The sequence below is a fragment of the Lagenorhynchus albirostris genome, chromosome 11 (assembly GCF_949774975.1).
Source record: "Lagenorhynchus albirostris chromosome 11, mLagAlb1.1, whole genome shotgun sequence".
Classification (NCBI taxonomy): domain Eukaryota; kingdom Metazoa; phylum Chordata; class Mammalia; order Artiodactyla; family Delphinidae; genus Lagenorhynchus; species Lagenorhynchus albirostris.
The window spans coordinates 57,717,722-57,740,704 of NC_083105.1; the positions used below are offsets into that span (position 1 = coordinate 57,717,722).

Below are 22,983 nucleotides of genomic sequence, written 5' to 3' on the forward strand. Positions count from 1 at the left end.
AAGGCATCCAAATTGGAAGGGAAGAAATAAAACTGTAACTGTGCAGCTGACATGATACCATATACAGAAAGTCCTAAAGACACCACCAAAAACTATTAAAACTCATCAATGAATTCAGTAAATTTGCAGGATACATAATTAATATACAAAAATCTGCTGCATTTCTATACATTACCAAGGAACTATCAGAAAGAGAAATTAATTAACAATCCCATTTACAACTGCATTGGAAAATACCTAGGAATAGGACTTCCTTGGTGGTGCAGTGGTTAAGAACACACCTGCCAATGCAGGGGACATGGGTTCGATCCCTGGTCCAGGAAGATCCCACATGCCATGGAGCAACTAAGTCCGTGCACCACAACTACTCCTGCACTCTAGAGCCCATGAGCCACAACTACTGAGCCCGTGCACCACAGCTACTGAAGCCTGTGTGCTCTAGAGCCCGCGTGCTGCAACTACTGAGCCTGCATGCTGCAACTACTGAAGCCCATGTGCCTAGAGCCTGTGCTCCACAAGAGAAGCCACTGCATTGAGAAGCCCACACACCACAATAAAGAGTAGCACCCGCTCGACACAACTAGAGAAAGTCATGCACAGCAACAAAGAACCAACACAGCCTAAATTAATTAATTAATTAATTAAAATACCTAGGAATAAATCTAACTAAGGAGGTAAAACACCTGTACTCAGAAAACTATAAGGCACTAATGAAAGAAATTGAAGATGACACAAACAAATGGAAAGATATACTGTGCTCATGGACTGGAAAAATTAATATTGTTATTAAAATGATCATACTACCTAAGGCAATCTACACATTTAATGTAATCCTTATCGAAATACCAATGGCATTTTTCACAGAGCTAGAACAAATAATTCTAAAATTTGTATGGAAACACAAAAGACCCTGAAGAGCCAAAACAATCTTGAGAAAGAAGAACAAAACTAGAGGTATGCGCTCTGGTTTCAAACTATACTACAAAGCTACAGTAATCAAAACAGTATAGTATTGGCACAAAAGCAGACACATAGATCAATGCAACAAAATAGATAGCCCAGCAACGAACCCATACATATATGGTCAATTAATCTATGACAAAAAAGGTGAGAATCTACAATGGGGAAAAGGCAGCCTCTTCAATAAATGGTGTTAGGAAAACTGGACAGTTACATGCAAAGGAATCAAACTGGACTACTTTCTCACACCATACATAAAAATAAACTCAAAATGGATTAAAAACTTAAATATAAGACCTGAAACCATAAAACTCTTAGAAGATAACATAGTTCACTCTTTGACATGTCTTAGCAACATTTTTTTGGCTATGTCTCCTCAAGCAAGGGAAACAAAAGCAAAAATTTTTAAATGGGACTACATCAATCTACAAAGCTTGTGCACAGCAAACTATCAACAAACGAAAGGCCGTCTACTGAATGGGAGAAGACATTTGTAAACAACAGATCTGATAAGGGGTTAATATCAAAAACATACAAAGAACTCATGCAATTCAATAGCAAAAAAAGCAAACAACCCAATTAAAAAATGAGCAGAGGACCTGAATAGACATTTTTTTCAAAGAAGACATGCAAATGACCAACCGGCCCATGAAAAGATGTTCAACATCACTAATCGTCAAAAAAATGCAAATCAAAACCACAATGAGATATCACCTCACACCTGTCAGAATGGCTGTTATCAAAGAGACAAGAAATAATAAGTGTTGGTGAGGATGTGGAAAAAAGGGAAGCCTCGTGCATTGTTGGTGGGAATGTAAATTGGTGCAGCTACTACGGAAAACAGTATGGAATACGGTATGGAGATTCTTCAAAAAGTTAAAAATAGAACTACCATACAATCCAGCTATTCCACTCCTGGGTATTTATCCGAAGAAAACAGAAACACTAATTCGAAAAGAAACATGCACCCCTATGTTTATTGCAGCATTATTTACAATAGCCAAGATATGGAAGCAACCTAAGTGCCCATTAATAGATGGATGGATAAAGAAGATGTGACATATACATATGACGGAATATTACCCAGCCATAAAAAGAATGAAATCTTGCCATTTGTGACAACACGATGGACCTAGAGGGTATTATGCTAAGTGAAATAAGTCAGAGAAAGACAAATACTGTATGGTTTCACTTATGTGGAATCTAAAAAAGAAAACAAAGGAACAAACATAACAAACATAACAAACATAACAAACATAACAAAAGAGGAACTGACTCTTAAATACTGAGAATAAACAGAATAAACAGATGGTTGCTGGGCCGGGGTGGTGTTAGGTGGATGAAAAAAAATAGATGAGGGCGATTAAGAGGAACAAACTTCCAGTTACAAAGTAAATGAGTCATGGGACTTCTCTGGTTCAGCCATTAAGACTCCACCCTTCCAATACAGGGGCCCAGGTTCACCACCTGGTCAGGGAACTAGAACCTGCATGCCGCAGCTAAGATCCCATGTGCCACAATGAAGATTCCGCACACAACAGTGAAGGTCCCGCGTGCCGAAACTAAGACCCAGCACAGCCAAATAAATAAAGACTTTTTAAAAATAATAAATAAACGAAGCATGGTTGGTGAAATGTGCAGTGTGGGGAATATAGTCAATAATAATGTACTAACTTTGTATGGTGACAGAGTTACCGCGGTGATCATTTTGTAATGTATAGAAATGCTGAATCACTGTGTTGTGCACCAGGAACTAACATAATGTTGTACGTCAATTATACTTCAAACAGACAAACTCATAGAAAAACAGGTCAGATTTGTGGTTACCAGAAGAGGGACCTGGAGGGAGAGAGAATTGAATGAAGGTGGTCAGAAGTACAGACTTCCAGTTGTAAGATAAATAAGTACTAGGGATGTAATGTATAACATGATAAATATAATGAACACTGCTGTAGATTATATATGAAAGTTGTTAAGAGAGTAAATTCTGAGAGCTCTCATCACAAGGAAAATATATTTTTTAATTTTTTCTTTCATTTTGTCTATATGAGATGATGGATGTTCACTAAACTTATTGTGATCATAATTTCATGATGTATGTAGGTCAAATCATTATGCTGGACACTTTAAACTTATACAGGGCTGTATGTCAAATATATCTCAATAAAACTAGAAGGAAGGAAGGAAGGAAGACAGAAAGAAAGTGAGTCAACTGATAAAAAAAGGAAAAAGAAAAAGAAAATGGCAAAAGTGCCAAGAAAATATCAACAATACAATATCATAATATTAGCACAAAAAAAGTGAAACTGTCTCATACTAACAGCAATCATAACAGGCTTGCCTAACAACAAAACGAAGCAAACTCACAAAGCCATGCAATGGAGGCATGAGTTATGCCTCAACACAATAAAACAATAGTGGAAAAATAAGGCCTACACCCTGCCCAATGATGACCCCTAGGACACGCTCTCTGTGCACATGAAAAACAATAATTTAGGGAAAGGTGACTTTTCCAAGTGAAAAACCCTCATTATACTGAGACCTAAAATAATTTTTCCATAGCACCACAACAGTCCTGGATGGGCCATCTAGGGTCAAAAACTCCCCTGCCCGACATGAAGGAGGAGTTAATGATGGAAGACTCAATGAAGAAGAAGGTGGTCTGCACCTCCTCCCCTCTTTTCCTTTGATTATAAAAATGTAACCTACTAAATACTCAGGGCAGCACACACTCCCTTGCCTGTCCACTTGTAAGCCTCACAAGCATCCTACTCTTTTTTTAAAATTTTAACTTTGTTGAACAGTGAATAAATGAAATTTATCTACACCTGAATAAAACATATTTAACAACTGAAAAAAATTTAAACAACCACAAAAAGTAAAAATTTAAAAAAATAGAACAGGATTTGTTTTTAGGGCACTCAGACACCTGCAACAGATTCTCACAGCAGCTTTGCTGGTGTATCTTCTATGGATGAGTTAGACAGACTGAGCTCTGCATGGTAAGATGACTAACAGGGCCACAGGACAGTCACACAGGGCAGAGCACGACACAGCTCCGACCCCAGGTTCCACTGCAGAGCTGGCTTGTGCACAGAGGCACGCAAAGTAAGGTGAATCAGGCAGACATTATTCAAAAGCTACTTTGTCAAGTAACGCTTTTGCTGCATAATCATTGAGTAGTGTTTGGGAAAGCTTTGGGCTTTTATTTTTGTTTTAAGTTTTACTCCGTGTATTTAATTTTTTAAAAAACAAGGTCGCTAAAACTCCTGCATGCTGCAAAAAAACCTCATGAAGTAGTTAAGGTATACCAGCCAAGCAGTTTTTATTCATTAATATTCATAAATACACACAGCAGACAAGTGTCCTATTCTAATAAGTCACTTCTTATCAATCACTTTGCCTCTCACTGAATTCTTTCTGTGATGAGACATAAAGAACAGGAGCTCCTCAGAGCCTGCCTCATGCCCCCGGCCAGACACATTTCTGTGGTTTAGGTAGCGCAGGGCCTTTGTCAGCTCTCATCACTATTTAATTGATCATATTGCTGATTGCTCATTAATCTGTCGAATGAGAATAAATGTGTGTATGGCAAGCAGTAAGTGGCTCACAATTTTCTTGGTTGCCTCTTCAGATTGACAGTTTCGGATGGCCTCTTTGCCATAACCCAAGTCAAAAATCTAAATTGAAACCTCACACCAGTCAGAATGGCCATCATCAAAAAGTCTACAAACAACAAATGCTGGAGAGGGTGTGGAGAAAAGGGAACCCTCTTGCACTGTTGTTAGGAATGTAAATTGATACAGTCACTATGGAGAACAGTATGGAGGTTCCTTAAAAAACTAAAATTAGAACTACTATATGACCCAGCAATCCCACTACTGGGCATATACCCCGAGAAAACCATAATTCAAAAAGAGTCATGTACCACAATGTTCATTGAAGCTCTATTTATAATAGCCAGGACATGGAAGCAACCTAAGTGTCCATCAACAGATGAATGGATAAAGAAGATGTGGCACATATATACAATGGAATATTACTCGGCCATGAAAAGAAATGAAATTGAGTTATTTGTAGTGAGGTGGAGGGACCTAGGGTCTGTCATACTGAGTGAAGTAAGTCAGAAAGAGAAAAACAAATACCATACGCTAACACATATATATGGAATCTAAAAAAAAAGGGTTCTGATGAACCTAGGGGCAGGACAGGAATAAAGACACAGACAGAGAATGGACTTGAGGACACAGGGAGGGGAAAGGGTAAGCTGGGACGAAGTGAAAGAGTAGCATTGATATAGATACACTACCAAATGCAAAATAGATAGCTAGTGGGAAGCAGCTGCATAGCACAGGGAGATCAGCTTGGTGTTTTGTGACCACCTAGAGGGGTGGGGTAGGGAGGGTGGGAAGGAGACGCAAGAGGGAAGGGATATGGGGATATATGTATATGTATAGCTGATTCACTTTGTTATATAGCAGAAACTAACACAACATTGTAAAGCAATTATACTCCAATAAAGATGTTAAAAAAATACAAATAAAAAAAATCTAAATTAAAGAGCACTCTCACATATAATAACTGGCATTTGGTTTAAATAGAGCAGACATATTCACGAAAGTTCACCTAGTATGTTTATTGCGTCCCTATTTGTAAAGGAAACAAGGTGTCGATCAGGACTAAATAACTTACGATATAGTCATATAACATAAATAATATGCAGTCAACTTTAAAAATGAGATATGTTTTCATGTGCTCTTATAAAAAGACCTACAAGAGATATGTGTCGTGAAAAGAAGCAGTGTGTGGTTCCGTGAGTATAGTACAATCCTTTCTCTGATTAAAAAAAAAAAAGGGGCTTCCCTGGTGGTGCAGTGGTTGAGAGTCTGCCTGCCGATGCAGGTGACAGGGGTTCGTGCCCTGGTCCGGGAGGATCCCACATGCCGCGGAGCAGCTGGGCCCGTGGGCCATGGCCGCTGAGCCTGCGCGTCCAGAGCCTGTGCTCCGCAACGGGAGAGGCCGCAACAGTGAGAGGCCTGCGTACCGCAAAAAAAAAAAGTTTATAAGTAGACAAGGTTTATAGGTTCACTTTCCATCAGAAGGACTGAGTGAATTCTAGAGAAAATCTTCCCCTCACTCCAAACAGATAAAATAACAGACAGATAATGTATTCCAAATGCACATTTAAAAGGCAACCCATGATAAAACAAAAACAAAAAGCAAAATAAGCATCTCCTTGAAGTGGAAATGGAGATATGATGGCTGGAGGCTGAAACCACAGGGCCGGTACTAGCCGTCTGGAACCAGTTCCTTTGGAGAGTTCCCTAGACTATCCGCTGCATGACAGGTGGCTGTATGATGTTGTGACCCCTGACTGGGCTCTATCAGTTAAAAGCTGCTTGCCTGGAGTGACTGCAAAGAGCAGATAGGAGTAGGCTAACCAGCCCTCCAGGCTACCATGCTGAATAAACTAGACCCCCAACTAGCTAGGGACGGGATCAGCAACATCACCCCCGATTGGATCCCTGCATGTTCAACATCGACTCTGGTTCTGGACTGGGGAGACGGTCACAAAACCACTTAGTAGGGAGGGATGCAGGGGGAGAGAGGGAAACCTACAACTCTGAAGTGGACTGGCATATTTAGCACCTTTCTCTAATGTATCCAGCTCTGCGGCAGAAACTGGAGTACTAAAAACTACATTTCCCCAAATCCCTTGCAGCTAGACGTTTCTTTATCAATTAAATGTATGCCTAAGAAACCTGAGTTGAATTAGGCCTTAAACTGGGGGAGGAGGGATGCCCTCCAGTAGAAAGTGTCCACTTCACCTGATGTGACTTGTGGTAGAGGCCAAGGGGTTCTTCAATAAGCAGCTTCCTGTTTTGGGAAGCTTGTTGTGATTGTGACCTCAGTTTTGCTGATAGCAACAACTGTGATTCTGGAGGCTGAGAGCTGCCTAAAGCAGTGTTTTCAACTGAGTTTGTATTGGCAAGTCTTTGTTACCAAGGTTTGTTCTATTCATTTAGCTTAGCTAACACCCGCCTACCAATTGCCAGTAGCTTCACCAGTCGTTCTTAGCCCCAAAAATGCCCTATGGAAGGCACTATCACCCATGCAAAAACCAATCCGAGAACCACATTGTAAGCCACCTGATGCCGAACAAGAAACACCTCATCTACAACAAACCCTAAAAAAAACACACATGTGAGAATGAAACGCTCACAAAAGACAGGCTAGCCAACAAAAATTTCAAAGCTTATCATGAAGAGAACCACCATGACAGATCAACAAGCTCAATAAACAGGAGAAGTCACTCTATGTAAATGCAAATAATAGAGCAACTCAAAAAATGTTTTAAATAAGTATGTTTAATATCCTCAAAGATAAGGAAATTACAGGGACATGATAAAGAAATACAATAAGCACTCCTTGATTGGAATACTTTTAAAAGCTATAAATGACATAATTGGGACAACTGGAGAAATTTAATATGGACTGTGTATTAGATAATGGTTTTTTATCCGTGATAAATCTCTGAGTTTGACAATCACGTTGTTTATTTAGGAGAATATCTTCGTTGTTAGGAGACAGATACTGAAGTATTTTGGTATATAGGAGTAAAAAGTCACAACTAACACAAATGGTTCAGCAAAAAGAATGTGTGTGTGTTTGTGTGTGTGTATACAGAGTGATAAAATCAGTATTTAGCTGAAACTAAATATCACCATCGAAGAATGAAATGATGAGATACAAAAAATAATATGAAGTTATATTAGAATATTTAAATTATTATTTCATTATTAAAATTTTTACTTGTCCATTTTGATAAGTGTGACAGTAATATGCTGAAAAAATTTCTCAGCACCATCACTAAATTACTAAATAGATGCTCACTTTCAACTAAAGCAGTAGAGGAGCAAAATTTTTTTTCTTTTTAAATTACTTTGAAACAATTTCAAACTTAGGAATTTGGAGAATACATACAGAGTATTCCCACATATGCTTTTTTATCTCTTTAAAAATTTTTTTTATTTGACCACTTTCATCCAATCCAATCCCACATATCTTTTAACCAGCTTCACCAATTTTTGACATTTTGTCAAAATTTGTTTTATCATTTGTTTCTTTTTCGTTTGTTTTACCATTCTCTATATATAGATATAGCTTTATATCTATATAGTTCATAATAGCTAATAATTATTAAATTAATGACATATAAATTACATATTGTATATATCACATGCACACATATATATACAACACATACACATTTTATTATTTCTTTTCCCAAGCCATTTGAAAGTAAATTGCATACATCATGCCACTTTATCTCTTAATACTTCAGAGTATGTTTTCTAAGGACAAAGATATTTTCTTAGGTAACCACAGTTATCAACTTCAGGAAATTTAACATTTACCATCTATCTCTTAACAAAGATAAAACATTGACTTTAAGCTACCATCCATATTCCAATTTTGTCATTTGTCTCCAAAATGTCTGTTACAGCACTTTTTTCCCCTCAAGGACAGGACCCAATCTCCAATTACATATTGCATTTAGTTGTCTCTTTAGTCTCCTTTTATCTGGAAGAGTTACTCAGTCTGTCTTTGTCTCTCATGACATTGACATTTAAAAATAAAATATTGGCCAGTTTCTTTCAAATATATAAAATATTCCTCAATTAGGGCTTGTGTGTTTTCCCATATTTAGAATACAAGTTATTCCAGAATACTGCATAAGTGATGCTGTGTCTTTCTCAGGGTGGCATACCTGGAGGCACACCATGTCCTCTGCCCCTCATTAGTAATATTAATTCTGACTATGGAGTCAAGGTGCTGTCTGTGCAGTTACAATCTTTCCTCTTACAACTAACAAGAAAACTGTGGGGAGACACTTCAAATTCTGTAAACACCTTACTCCTCATCAAACTTCCTCCCTTAGAATTAGCACTCATTGATGATTCTTGCCCAAAACAATTTTTACTATGATGGTTGCAGAATTATTTTCCACTTCATCATTTCCCACATATTTATCAATCAGCAGTTTCTCTTTTCCTACATTAATTAATTTATTCAATTATGTACTTCTTATCAGTGTGGACTCATGGATTCCTATTTTTTCAATGGTTTATAATTCATTCCTATCTTAAATTATTTTGGTGCTCAAAATTTCCCAGGGCTTTCCTGGTGGCGCAGTGGTTGAGAGTCCGCCTGCCGATGCGGGGGACGCGGGTTCGTGCCCCGGTCTGGAAGGATCCCGCATGCCGCGGAGCGGCTGGGCTCGTGAGCCATGGCCGCTGGGCCTGCGCGTCTGGAGCCTGTGCTCCGCAGCGGGAGAGGCCACAGCAGTGAGACGCCCGCGTACCACAAAAAAAAAAAAAAAAAAAAAATTTCCCAGATTCAGCCAGTGAAAGCCCCTTTAAGCTTGCTCCTGTGTGTGTCCTTTGAACATGCTCCCATCCTTTTTTTTTTTTTTAAAGTATTTCATTGTTTTCTGACATTCCAAGTTCATCTTTAACTTTTCCTGTCCCAGTCCTGGGATAGGACCTGGAATGAGTCTGAGGAGCCTGCTTCCTTTTAGTGGAAAAGGGTATTAGAAGATCTGGGTCTTTTGTTGATTGTTATTGTCTATATGTTTACTTCTAGGTACCTTTGTGTACGTAGCTCTGCCATTTCAGAGCACTACTCCTTGTAATGTTAACACCAAGTTATTAAGACATTCTTCCTTTCTAAAAGTACCTAATTAAGAAACAGTTCCTGGGACTTCCCTGATGGCGCAGTGGTTAAGAATCTGCCTGCCAATGCAGGAGACATGGGTTAGATCCCTGGTCCGGGAGGATCCCACATGCCGTGGAGCAACTAAGCCCGCACGCCGCAACTACTGAGCCTGTGTGCTCCAACTACTGAAGCCCACACGCCTAGAGCCCGTGCTCCACAACAAGAGAAGCCACTGCAGTGAGAAGCCTGCGCACCTCAATGAAGAGTAGCCCCTGCTCGCCGCAACTAGAGAAAGCTCACGCGCAGCAACAAAGACCCAACGCAGCCAAATAAATAAATAAAATTAATTAACTAATTATTTTAAAAAAAGAAAAGAAACAGTTCCTGGATTTAAAGATTTGGCCGTTGGTGATATTGGTGGATTAAAAATGGTCATAAGTTCTTTGCATCCATATCCACTTATGAGTGTAGCCACTCCTTGAATCTGAGATGGCCTGAAAATTTGCTTTGGTGCAGAAATATATTTGAGAAATATATGGAGAGAGAGGAGAGAAAGAGAGAGAGAGAAATAATGTTATGTGAATTGCAAGCAAGGCTTCAAGGGACCACGCAGCTTCCACTCTCACCCACTTGCTCCCCTGAAACTGCCATGTAAGGAAACCCAGGTTATCCTCTCGGAGGATGAAAGCCCACAAGGAGAGAGAAGTTCAGCTAAGAGCCAGCACCAAACTCCCACCATGTGAGTAAAGGCAACTTGTATCACCCAGCCCCCGCTGAGCTGCCAGATGGCTACAGCTACGTGATTGACCCAAGGTGACTATAAGAAGAACCACCCCACTGAAATTGGGTGTACTGCTTGAAGAAAAAAGCTTCTGAATATTTTCAAAAGCAATATGTTGTTCTCACATATTCTTTTTTTTTTTTTGGTCTTTTTAAGTTTTAATACATATTAGACATCCACGTGGAAATGTCGAGTTGGCCCTTAGACCTATGGTCTTGAAGCATAGTGTGGAAGATTGGGGTTATTCTTCTGGAAGTCATCAGCAGATAGGTGGGCTTTAAAGCCATGGGCTGTGAAGGGGATCAGAGGATGTGACCCCAAAATATGCAACTTTGGCATAAGGATTATTTTGAGCTGGAGGCAGCAGACTCAGGAAAAGCTCTCTACCCTTCCCCTATCTGCCCAAAGGTAGGGTATAAATTTTCCTTTGTGAAGGTGTCCCCCCCTCCTCAACTAGACCAGGAAAGAAGAACAACTCTTAATAACCAGAGACACTTCTCACCCCACGACTGCACAAATTGGAGTCTGCACAACAAACCTTACTAAAATAACCCTTACCTTCCTTTCCCCCATATTTTTACCGTCTCACAATTTACCACTCCTAGAAGCCCAAACCCTTTTGCCTTTGCCTTATTACTTCTCCACAATTTACTGCTCTTTGTTAAAATGGTATATAAGCCTCAGGCTTAACTGCTTCTTTGGATCTCAGTTCTTTTCTATGAAGCCCTCCATATGCATACATAATAAGACTTTTCTCATGTTAATCTGTCTTTTGTCAGTTTAATTTGCGGTACTCCAGGTATAAAACCTAAGGGCATAGGGGGGAAAAGTTTTCTTCCCCTACAGGTTAAGTGACATTGTCTGGTGAGAGAATCCAGGGAGAAAGGTCTAAGGACTGAACGTGGGGCCCTCTAACAATGAGAGATCACACAAAGGAGGGGATTCAGTGAAGGAAATAGGATAGCAGCCAGTGAGGATCAAGGAGAGCATGATGTCTCAGAAGCCAAGAGAAAAGAGGATTTCAAGGAGGAACGGCCAGTGGTGTCAAATGTTGCTGAGTTGCTCAGTAAGATGAAGACAGGGAAGTCATCACTGGATTAGCAGAAAGGAGGCCATGGGGGATCTTATAACAGCAGACTCAGTGGAAATATGGGGTAGATTCTGGATTGATGTGGATCCAGGGGAGGAAGGGACATGTTGACTACTCTTTGGAGAAGTTTTCCCATAAAGAGGAGCAGAGAAATGGGGAGGTAGCTGGAAGGTGATGCAGGGGTCAAGGGAGGGGTCTATTAAGAAGGAAGAAAAGACAGCATGTTTGCATGCCAGTGGAGGACAGACTGACAATGTATGGGGCGGGGAATGGCAGAAACAGTCTTTGGGAAAGTTGGAGGGGATGAGACCCAGTGAAGCAGGCATTTGAAAGTCTCACATATTCTTAAACTGTGTATCCATGTACAATATACATACAGAAAAGTATACAGATTACAAGTATACAACTCTGTGTATTTTTACAAATTAAGCACACTTGTGTAATCAGCAGTCCAATGCAGAAACACAACTTTACTAGCACCCAGATTCTTTTTGACCCCTTCTAGTTACTACTCCACCCCTCAAAGATAATCATGATAATCAAAGATAATCATAATCATAATCATGATCCTACAAACATCACAGATAAATTTTGCCTGTATTCTACTTTAATAAAAAGGATCACACAGAATGTAATCTTCTGTGTTTGGCTTTTTTCTTTCAGCATTATGAGTTATCGTGTATAGTTGCAGACCATTTCTTCTCAGTCTATACAGCTGACCCTTGAGCAACACACGTTTGAACTGTGCGGGTCCACTTATATGAGGATTTTTTTTCCCACTAAATACATAGTACAGTACTACACGATCCATGGCTGGTTGAATCCGTGAGTGCAGAACCCCAGATATGGAGAGCTGACTACGGATTTTCGTTTCTTTTTTTGGCTGCACTTCACGGCATGCAGGATCTTAGTTCTCTGACCAGTTCCCCAACCAGGGATCTAAACTGTGCTCCCTGCAGTGGAAATGTGGAGTCTTAACCACTGGACCACCAGAGAAGTCCCTATATAGATTTTCGACTTGAGGGTTGGTGCCCGTAATCCTCTCATTGTTCAAGGTCAATTGTGTAATATTCAGTATTCGTTATCTATTGTTATGTAATACATTACTCCAAACTTGGGGGACTTAAAACAGCAAATGTTTATCTATCAGAATGATAAGAGAGAATCATTCTATCACCAATAAAATTCTGCAGATACAGCTCTCTTAAAATCTTTATAGGTCTTCTGTGAATCTTTTTTTTTTAATAAATTTATTTATTTTATTTATATTTATTTTTGGCTGCGTTGGGTCTTTGCTGCTGCACGCGGGCTTCTCATTGCGGTGGCTTCTCTAGGTGCACGGGCTTCAATAGTTGTGGCGTGCTGGCTCAGTAGTTGTGGCGCACAGGCTCAGTTGCTCCACGGCATGTGGGATCTTCCCGGACCAGGGCTCGAACCCGTGTTCTCTGCATTGGTAGGCGGATTCTTAACCACTGCGCCACCAGGGAAGCCCTCCTGTGAATCTTATTGAGATTAACTACACCAAATGAAAGCCGTATTCACAAATACTATAGATAAACCTTTCTCTTCCTTGAGCTTCTCCTTTGATCACTGAGAGTCCTATTGTTAAACTGAACTATTCTCTGAGGCACTGCCTTAACTCTTTCTTAACAAAGAATTTATGTTCACCTCCTTGGCTTCATTTTCAGACCATGTTTTCTTGAGCATTCCTTAGATATGATCTTTGCCTGCAAGCCATTTTTTAAATATTAGCTTCATTTGTCCTTGGAGAGGCTAGGAATTTTCAAACCCAACAATCCCCAGATCCTTTTTGTTAGCATTCCTTCCTTTAGCTTACCTCTTTTCATATTTTATTATAAGCAACAAAAAGAGGGACTTCCCTCGTGCTCCAGTGGGTAAGATTCCACACTCCCAATGCAGGGGGCCTGGGTTAGATCCCTGGTCGGGGAACTAGATCCGGCATGCATGTCGCAACTAAGAGTCCACATGCCGCAACTACAAGCCACATGCTGCAACTAAGACCCAGAGCATAAATAAACAGATAAATATTAAAAAAAAAAAGAACTTTCCTGGTGATGCAATGGTTAAGAATCCGCTTGATAATGCAGGGAGCATGGGTTCAAGCCCTGGTTCGGGAAGATTCCACTTGCCGCGGGGCAACTAAGCCCGTGCGCCACAACTATTGAGGCTGTATGCCATAACTACTAAAGCCCATGCGCCTACAGCCTGTGCTCTGCAACAAGAGAAGCCACCACAATGAGAAGCCCGCACACCGCAACGAAGAGCAGCCCCTGCTTCACGCAACTAGAGAAAAGCCTGCGCGCAGCAACGAAGACCCAATGCAGCCAAAAATAAATAAATAAATTTATTTAAAAAAAAAAAAAAAGCAACAAGAAGAAACCAGATGGCACCTTCAACATTCTGCTTGGAAATCTCCTCAATGAGATCTGCAATTCATTAGTATAGTTTCTACTTTCCACCCCACTGCTGGTGACAATGTTGCTAAATGTATCTCAATAACAAGGACCCCCTTTCCTTCAATTTCCCTACTTTCCTCACTTCTCTTTATCAGCAGCCTCCTTAAAGGACATGAGGCTTTTACTAACATGCTCTTCAACATGCTTAGGTCTTTCACTAACACTCCTCAAATTCCTTCCTGCTGCTACCCAAGACCCAGTTCCAAAGTCTTTCCCACATTTTTAGGTTTTTATTATGGCAGCACTTCATTTCCAGATTTTGGACAAACCCAGAAGCTAAAACCCACACTCAGGAGCCAACTATATATGCTGTTCTGTACCTTGTTTATTTTGCTTAACAGCTTTGGATATCATCCAGTATCAATAGATATAGATTAACCCAGTGTTCCATTGTCTGACTGAACCATATCTTTAAAATTTTAACTTACTAATATTTAAAATTTAAATGATTAATATTTTAAGTGTTAATAGATTGGCCAATTGCTCTAAGTTGTGTCAGTTTACACTCACAGCAATGTATGGTAGTGACTGTTTCTCCAAATACTTGACCACTCAATGTGCTAGCAAGCTCTTTGACCTTTACTAACTTGGTAATCAAAAACCATTTCATTGTTATTCTAATTTGCATTTTATTTATTATGAATAAGGTCAAGTATAATGTCATATATTTTAAAAGCCATTTTCACTTTTTCTGTCAACTGCCCAATCACAATTTTTGTTCATTTGGTGGTAATTGATAATTTTTTCTTTTCTTTTTTTTTTAAGATTTCTTTTCTTTTTTTTTTTGATGTGGACCATTTTTAAAGTCTTGATTGAATGTGTTACAATACTGCTTCTGTTTTATGTTTTGGTTTTTTGGCCCAAGGCATGTGGGATCTTAGCTCCCTGACCAGGGATTGAACCTGCACCCCTGCACTGGAAGGTGAAGTCTCAACCACTGGACAGCCAGGGAAGTCCCCATTTTTTCTTACTGATGTTTTAGAGCTCTTAAGAAAAGCAGACCTTCATCTGTCTTACATGTTGCAAATACTTTTTCACAGTTTGTCATTTCTCTCTCAAGTTTGTTTATAGAAATTTTTTCACTCGAGTTTTTTATATATCTTGATATTAAATATTTTTTATATATCTCTTCCCCACTCCAAGACCATAAAAAACAAAACAAACTCCATGAATTATTTTACTGCTCTTTGTGGTTTCACGTTTAATACTAAAATGCTTGATAGATCTGGAATTTATTTTGGTGTAAGGAGGGTGAGAATCGCACTTTTTCCCCAGCTGATTAGTCATTTCTTTGTACACAATTCATCCAACAATCCATCCTTCCCTCTCCCCGTCCCCACATTTTCATTATTTTACATTTCTTATTATATCTTTTTTCCCTATTAAATCGTGACATCTTTTATTGGAACCGTGGAACCACGGAATTTAGGACAGCGTCAAGAATCCAGCTACAAAGAAGGGAGTCTACAGGTCTGCAGCTTGCACACAGAACTACAACCAATCTAGCCACTGTTTGGGGTTTCTTTCCTCCCGCAAACCTGCAACAAGGAGCAGTCAGGAGAAGCAGGCCCTTGAATTGCCGAGTGTTTGGTACATCACTGAGTGTTCGTTAGATAACTGGGGTTGGGGGTTGGGGGGCGGGGGAGGCGAGCATGGGAGGGAGGCTGTGAACCTATCTTTCTTAGCCAGGCATTTTTTTATTTTCCAGAGTCTTGTCTGTCTTCCTTTATCTCACCCTAAGTACCCAAATCTTCCTTGAAATGGGGTTACAGGGCGTCTCCGCCCCAACTCTTCCCGAAGCCCTTGTCGCCTGTCCTTGCCTACAGTCTAGACGAGAGGGCGGCTCCGAACGCATAGGGAATAGAGTGACTGGGATCGGGGGCAGGCGGGGGAGATGCCAGGGTTCGGAGGCGAAGGGCTGGAGGGGGAGGGGGGGTAGAGAGAAGGACCTGCGCTCGGCGCGGGCTTCGCGCCCCCGCAATGTCCTCGGCGCCCACCAGAAGGCGCCCCAGCGCTCTCCTTCCCCGCGCGTAGCCGGATCCTCCGCCGAACCAGCCCGGGAGCTGAGCCGCGCGGAACCGCGAACTGAAGAGCCGGGCGGCGGCCCGACCTCTCCCGGCCCGGCAAGTGGAACAGGGTACCGGGGAGCCTCGGGTTTGTTTCTGGGACTGGGGTGCGGCGGCTTCTGGACTCCGATCCCCACCTCCGCAGGAAACGCCCAGAACCACCCCAGCGCCTTGGTCTACAAAGCCCGGAGAGTCCGAAGGCGGGAGGGGTCGGGCGCGCTCGGGAGGCAGGAGGATCCCCCTCACTCTCAGCCTCGCACCCGACTCCCCCATCAGGCCGCCTCCAGCCCCATGAGGACCCCCAGGCTGGGGTTGAGAGCCTGGCGCAGCCCGGACCGAAATCTTGCGGCGGCCTCAGAGCGTTAGACAGGTCAGTGCCCGGGCGGGATGAGGGGCCGAGCCGGAGGCGGGAAGAGGCGCGCACGCAGGTCCACCTTGTCCCCCCGCACAGCTTCCCGAGGCCACTCACGGGGTCACCTCCGCCGGGGCCACCCAGTAGCGCGGGCGTGATTCTGCATTTTTCATGACAGGCAAGGTGTGGCGCTGCCCTCTGCAGCCCAGCCGGGGCCAGGTGATGCTCGGACTGAGGGGTTGGGGGATGCGCGGGCCAGGGGAGGTGGCGGGCTCGGGAACACCCGCTATTCTGATAAAATGGTACTCTTCTACTTATGAGCCGCTGCATCGAAACCACTACCTCCAACGTTCTCTTGCTTCAAGATGCCCGGCCTCAGGCGTGAGAGGAAAGCAAGATGCGGGAGAGGGAGAGAAGAAAGGAGGCCGGGAGACCCGAGGCCCGGGAAGTGAGGGGAGGGGACAGGGGTACCGATTCGCTATGCAAATCCTGGCGCGCGAGATGTGGAAAGCCCCGGGTGGCCGGCAGCAGCCTCCGGAAGCGCGGGGGCCCCAACCCACGCCTTCGCTCCCCACCTTTCTCACTCTCCCATCCCTACCGCCCACCCAGGATGCGGCTGGGCCGCCGGGCCCTCTGTGTGCTGGTCCTGCTGCTCGCCTGCGCCTCGCTGGGGCTCCTGTACGTGAGCACCCGGGTCGCGCCGGGCCTCCAGGCACCTCTTGCGCTGTGGACGCCCCTGCAGGGCAACCCCAGGCCAGAATTGCCAGGTCTTGCCCCCGAGCCCCGGTACGCACACATCCCAGTCAGGATCAAGGAGCAAGTGGTGGGGTGAGTGCAAGGAGTCGTGGTACTGGCAGGGCACTCGCTGGGGGGTGGCGTGGGAAGCTCTTGTTTCCTCCACTGCTGAGCTCTGATGCCTGGGCTCCCCACGACTGGTTGCAGAGGGGTGAAGTGGGAGGTGGAGGGGGCCACTGAGTCTTGTGCTGGCGGGGGGACAAATCTGTCCTCCAAGAACCTTGTCACGGTACGGGGAAGGGAGGGTGTGCCGTCAGGGGCGGGCCCTGACTTTCTGAGTCCTGGTGATTCCCTATGAAAGGAGAGTCCAGGTGGGGTCCTAATGGCGTGTAGGCAACTCTGAACACCTAGCAATTGGCCCTATTCTACACCTCTGTAAAATCCAGATTTAGGGGATGCGTCATTCCTGTGGTGGTTCCTCCTCCTGGGGACTATTTGAAGAGCAGTGTTTAAGGGGACAGATTTTGGATGGACAGGGTTGAAAGGCCAAGATGTAGGTCCTGTGTAAATGTTCTGTGGGAAGTGAGCTGCATGGCTGGGCTCTGAGGACCCTTCCTCCCGGCTCCAGGCTGCTGTCCACAAACAACTGCAGTTGTGAGTCCAGTGGGGGGAGCCTTCACCTCCCCTTCCAGAGGCAGGTCCAAGCCATTGACTTCACCAAGGCCTTTGACCCTGAGGAGCTGAGGGCTGCATCTGCCTTGAGGGAGCAGGAGTTCCAGGCCTTCCTTTCAAGGTACCAGTACCGGTGGGAAAGGAGGGCATGACTCTGTAGGGGGAGAGCAGGGGGAAGCCTGGAGGGTGGGTGTGGCAGGAGGGAGAGCCCGTCTCCCCCTGATTGCTCCTCTGTTCTCCCCCTCCTTCACTGCCAGGAGCCAGTCTGCTGCTGACCAGCTGCTCATAGCCCCTGCCAACTCCCCACTACAGTACCCCCTGCAGGGTGTGGAGGTCCAGCCCCTCAGGAGCATCTTGGTGCCAGGTAGGGAGAACGGTCCTAGGGGATGACCTAAGCCACGGTGGGGGGTGGCAGAGCCCAGGTTGGGTGAGGAAGAATGAGGGAAGATTGGAATGGGAGGTGGGAGACTTGAGGTCAGGGAGGGCTCATGAGGTGGGAGATGGGGACAGAAGGGACTCTAAGATTGTCAGGAATTGTAGAAGACAGTGACTGGAGAGGTTTGGGGAGAAGGGTCTATTCTTGCTGACTGGCCAAAGTTAGGTGAACAGGTAGGGCAGGCCACAGAAGAGCTACTGCTTTGATGGGAAGGAGTAAAAAATAAGTTACTCTAGGCTATGCCCCGCAATGTGCCCTGCTGTGGCCTCAACAAGAGGGATGCATGAGAAATTCTGTGCTGGGTGTGGTGAAAGAGGGAAGAGAAAATGAGGAATTCCAGATTGTCTGTGATTTTGATCCCCTCTCCTTCCTCCCAGGACTGAGCCTGCAGGCCACTTCTGGTCAGGAGGTATACCAGGTGAGAAGAAACAGGAGGGCGAGGAGGCCAGGTGGGCATTAAGGATGCCGGGAGGGCAACAAAGCTGCCAAAGGAGGGATGGAGGAACCAGGGAGGCAAGAGGTGGGTCTGGGGCCTCACTCTGCACTCTCCAATCCCCTCTCCCAGGTGAACCTGACTGCCTCCTTGGGCACCTGGGACGTGGCAGGGGAAGTGACTGGAGTGACTCTCACTGGAGAGGGGCAGCCAGATCTCACCCTCGCCAGCCCAGGGCTGGACCAACTCAATCGGCAGCTGCAACTGGTGACTTATAGCAGCCGAAGCTACCAGGCAAACACAGCAGACATAGGTGCGAGGCCCAGGTGGAGGTAGTAACAGGCTGGGTGAACACAGGGAGCCCAGAAAGGCAGGAGCGAGCAAGTGGCAGAGGGTGTGGGAGACACTCGGGCCATGGCCAGCGCTGCCCAGCCACACAATGGGCATTTCAGCTGGGCCAGCAGGGCCAGGGAGGGAGAGAAGGGGCCTTTGTTCATCTGGGGCTGGAGCAGGCCAGAGGGAAACCCGAGCCTTGGGTGTGTCCCCCCTTCAGGCCAACCATGGGGGCCCCAGGAAGTGACCTGCCCCAGGAGCCAGAAGACTCAAGCTCTATTCCCAGCCCACCACTTACTAGAGGGCAAAGGGCTTTATCTCCCAGAGCCCCCATTTCTCCTCTAGCAAAAGGGGCATAACACAGTCCTCCTGCTTCTCTCCAAGGCTTCTGTACCAAACCTGCTCCCACTTTGGAGCCTTTGCACTTGCTGTTCCCTCTGCCTAGAATGCTCTTCCCGCAGATTTTTGCATAGCTGGCTCCTTCCTATCATTTGGATCTCAGCTCAAATGGCTCCTCTTCACTATCACATTACTTGTCTTATTTTCTATTCAATACTTATCTGTATCTGAATTTTCTTACTTACTTAGCCTGGAACCAGACTGACTAGGTTCCTATCCCAGCTTTGTTGCTTAACAGTTGGGTAATTATGGACATGTTAACTTCTCTGTGCCTTCTTTTTCTGTAGTAGGAATCTACTTAATAGGGCTACTGTGAGGATTAAATGAGTCCATATATTTAAGGTAACTTTAAAAGTGCCTGGCACATAGTAAATGCTCAATAAAGGTTAGCTTTTTAATGAACTCTTTTATCATCTTTCTCCCACCCATTAAAATGTAAGTTCCATGGGGATAAGAACCTTGCATTCTTGTCTAACAGGACCTAGAAAAGTGCTACACAGAGTAGGCGCTTAAATATTGTTTTACTGAAAAGACAATGTTGTCCAAGCCCTAGGGGCCACATCTCATGTCCTTTCTTCCCAGTCCGGTTCTCCACCGAGGGACACAAAGTTGCCTTCACCATACGCATAAGACACCCACCCAGCCCTCAGCTGTACCCACCTGGGTCTCTACCCCTGGGAGGTGAGACTGGTATGTTCAGGGACATAGATCCAGCCCTGATGGGGAGCAAGTTGGGAGAGGGCGACAAGTTGGGAGACACCCCTGCGAGATGTCTTCCTGCTCTTCACTCCCTACTCTCCTCTGCACCTAACCCTGCCCCTCACTCCCAGCCCAGTACAACATCAGCGCTCTGGTCACCATTGCCACTAAGACCTTCCTTCGTTACAATCGGCTACGGGCACTCATCGCCAGCATCCGCCGCTTCTACCCGACAGTCACAGTGGTAATCGCCGACGACAGCGACAAGCCAGAGAGCATTAGAGGTCCCCACATCGAGCACTATCTCATGCCTTTTGGCAAGGTGAGCAGCCAGCGAGGCTGAACTGTGCGCCACAGGGCACCGGGAGGGGGCGCACCCTCAGTCTGCAGTCTCCACCATAGTGATTCCACGATTACCTGCCTCAGAATCACTGAGGCGCCTGTTAAGCATGAGGATTTCTGGAATGTAAACTCCACGGGAGCAGGAATCGTGTGTCTTACCAGCGCTGCGTTCTGAGAATGGTGCTTAGCACCTAGTGGGGGGCTCAGTAGACAGTTGATGAATGAATGAACGCATGAATGAAATGCATTCCAATACCTTCCCCCAGAACACTGACTCAGCTCCTCGCACAAGTGGGAAATGCATTTTTTACCTAGCTCCCGGCCATTCGTAAGCACTCGAAAGTTTGGAGTGGGGCATAGGCTGTTGAGAGGGGTCAGGAGTGAGGAGAAAAGATGGCAGAGGGCTACGTTCTATCTCGACAGCATCGCCAACCGTACTTACCCTTCCCCAGGGCTGGTTCGCAGGCCGGAACCTGGCCGTATCCCAAGTAACCACCAAGTACGTGCTGTGGGTGGACGACGACTTCGTCTTCACGGCGCGGACACGACTGGAGAGGCTTGTGGACGTGCTGGAGCGGACGCCGCTGGACCTGGTAGGGGAGGGGCCTTGAGATGTAGGGTGGGAGGAGAGCCTTCGGCAGTCTAAGGCCGCGGCCGGCCGGTAGACCCGATTGAGGGCAGCCAGCCCTGGGACGGGAGGGGACGACGAAGCGGAGCCTGGGGCACTATCTGGGTCCTGCAGGGGAGAAGCGGGAAAGGACAGGGCAGGAGAGCCGCCCTGGAGGGGGAGAGGATCCCCTTCCGGTCCGCGCCCCGCCTGCAGCCGTCCTCCCGCCCCGGCAGGTCGGGGGCGCGGTGCGCGAGATCTCCGGCTTCGCCACCACGTACCGGCAGCTGCTGAGCGTGGAGCCCGGCGCGCCAGGCCGCGGGAACTGCCTCCGGCAGAAGCGCGGCTTCCACCACGAGCTCGTCGGCTTCCCAGGGTGCGTGGTCACCGACGGCGTGGTCAACTTCTTCCTGGCGCGCACTGACAAGGTGCGCGAGGTCGGCTTTGACCCGCGCCTCAGCCGCGTGGCGCACCTGGGTGAGTGGCGCCCCTCCTGGCCGGGCCCGGCAGGGATCCCGCGGGGCGCTGGGCTGGGCTCGGTGCAGTAAGGCGCCAAGGGCCCTGGGTACTACTCCCCGACCACCCCCGCGGAGCCCACGGCTGCTACCGGGGCCCCTAGAGCAGTTCTACGAAGATTTACCAAGACCTGTGCCCGGGCAAGAGAGAGAGCTTCCACCCTCTCAGCCCCGAGCATCATTTAAACCTCCACAGCCAGTACAACTGCTGGGTCCGTCTTGAGCTTCCCCACCACTGCCACCTGCACCTTTATCTCGCTCCCAGCCGTATCCCTTGGTTCAGACCACCTCGGAGCAGCCCATTCGGCATTTATTGAACCTCTGCGTGTGTGTGTTGGGGACGGGGCAGGGAGGGGCGGGGGGTGGGGCGGAGGATCAGTTTTCAAAGCACAAGGTAAGGATATTGACTCCATTTTATACAAGAGTAAAACTAAGACTCAAAAGGGTTGATTTACATGCCCAAGGTCCTTAGAAATGGGGTCTTTGCATATGCACCCAGCATATCCCAAATCTCAGTTCTCCTTTAACGGTGGGGCCTCTGTATCCTCAAGACCCTTCATTGTGTCCTCGCCTTTCCTCCACCCCCAGAATTCTTCCTGGATGGACTTGGTTCTCTTCAGGTGGGCTCCTGCTCAGACGTTGTTGTGGATCACGCATCCAAGTTGAAGTTGCCTTGGACATCACGGGACGCCAGGGCAGAGACTTATGCTCGGTACCGTTACCCGGGATCCCTGGATGAAAGTCAGGTGGCCAAACACCGCCTGCTCTTCTTCAAACACCGGCTCCAGTGCATGACCTCAGAGTGACGGCCACTCGGGGCCTTCCAACCGTCAGGCTGGGCCTACCTCCTTGCACCTGCCAGGAATATCTAGCAAAGCCCACCAGCCAGTGACCACTCCACTGACTGTCTCCAATCTCCTTCAGAACTTGATCCCAAATAGGGGCTTGTCCTGGTGACATTCCTCCTTTCTGCGAGTGCCCAGGGGCATGATGGAGCCATAACTCATCCCACAGCCAGTGCCAAGTCCTCCTCCCACCCCCTTCCCATAGGGCAGGAAGTGGGGGGTTGCTTTCCAAGTGCCAAAGAGCCCATGGGGACTCTAAAATCCTGAAGCGGAAACACTCTCATCTCCTTGGGACCAAGGGGGTGGGGAAGCCCCCAGTATATATTCCCAGGGCTGGGGCCTCCCTCGCATCCCTGGATCCAGGACTCTGTGCAGCGACTGCAGCCCCACCCCATGGAGAGAACTGGTGACGGGAGCTGGTGTGGGGACCAGTGAACATACAGGTGAAAGCCATTTTCAGTTGTGTCTCTGCAATGCTGTGCGCATGGAGGAATGGGGCACCAAGGGTCTGTGTGCAGACACC

General features: G+C 45.9%; 1 protein-coding gene across 4 annotated transcripts; it reads left to right on the plus strand.

The window, feature by feature from the left end:
* The first annotated feature begins 16,290 nt into the window (after positions 1–16,290).
* B4GALNT1 (beta-1,4-N-acetyl-galactosaminyltransferase 1) lies at positions 16,291–22,909 on the plus strand. Of its 4 annotated transcripts, XM_060165763.1 has the most exons (11): positions 16,291–16,462; positions 17,054–17,272; positions 17,808–17,972; positions 18,109–18,215; positions 18,665–18,705; positions 18,853–19,033; positions 20,035–20,133; positions 20,283–20,473; positions 20,946–21,086; positions 21,337–21,577; positions 22,204–22,909. In XM_060165763.1, the coding sequence occupies exons 2-11, from the start codon at positions 17,055–17,057 to the stop codon at positions 22,419–22,421; spliced, it is 1,602 nt and encodes a 533-aa protein (XP_060021746.1). In that variant the 5' UTR covers positions 16,291–16,462; position 17,054; the 3' UTR covers positions 22,422–22,909. The 4 variants fall into 4 exon arrangements, with proteins under 4 accessions (XP_060021746.1, XP_060021743.1, XP_060021744.1 ...); XM_060165760.1 differs by lacking the exon at positions 16,291–16,462 and having other exon boundaries at positions 17,040–17,272; positions 20,035–20,142; XM_060165761.1 differs by lacking the exons at positions 16,291–16,462; positions 20,035–20,133 and having other exon boundaries at positions 17,040–17,272.
* The last annotated feature ends 74 nt before the right edge of the window (positions 22,910–22,983 follow it).

Excerpts from the sequence above, each read along its gene's own strand:
- B4GALNT1 (XM_060165760.1), top strand. The coding sequence starts at position 17,055 with ATGCGGCTGGGCCGCCGGGCCCTCTGTGTGCTGGTCCTGCTGCTCGCC. Across the intron at positions 20,143-20,282 it reads ACCCCTGGGAGGTGAGACTG|CCCAGTACAACATCAGCGCT; the intron begins GTATGTTCAGGG and ends CCTCACTCCCAG. Across the intron at positions 21,087-21,336 it reads AGCGGACGCCGCTGGACCTG|GTCGGGGGCGCGGTGCGCGA; the intron begins GTAGGGGAGGGG and ends CCGCCCCGGCAG.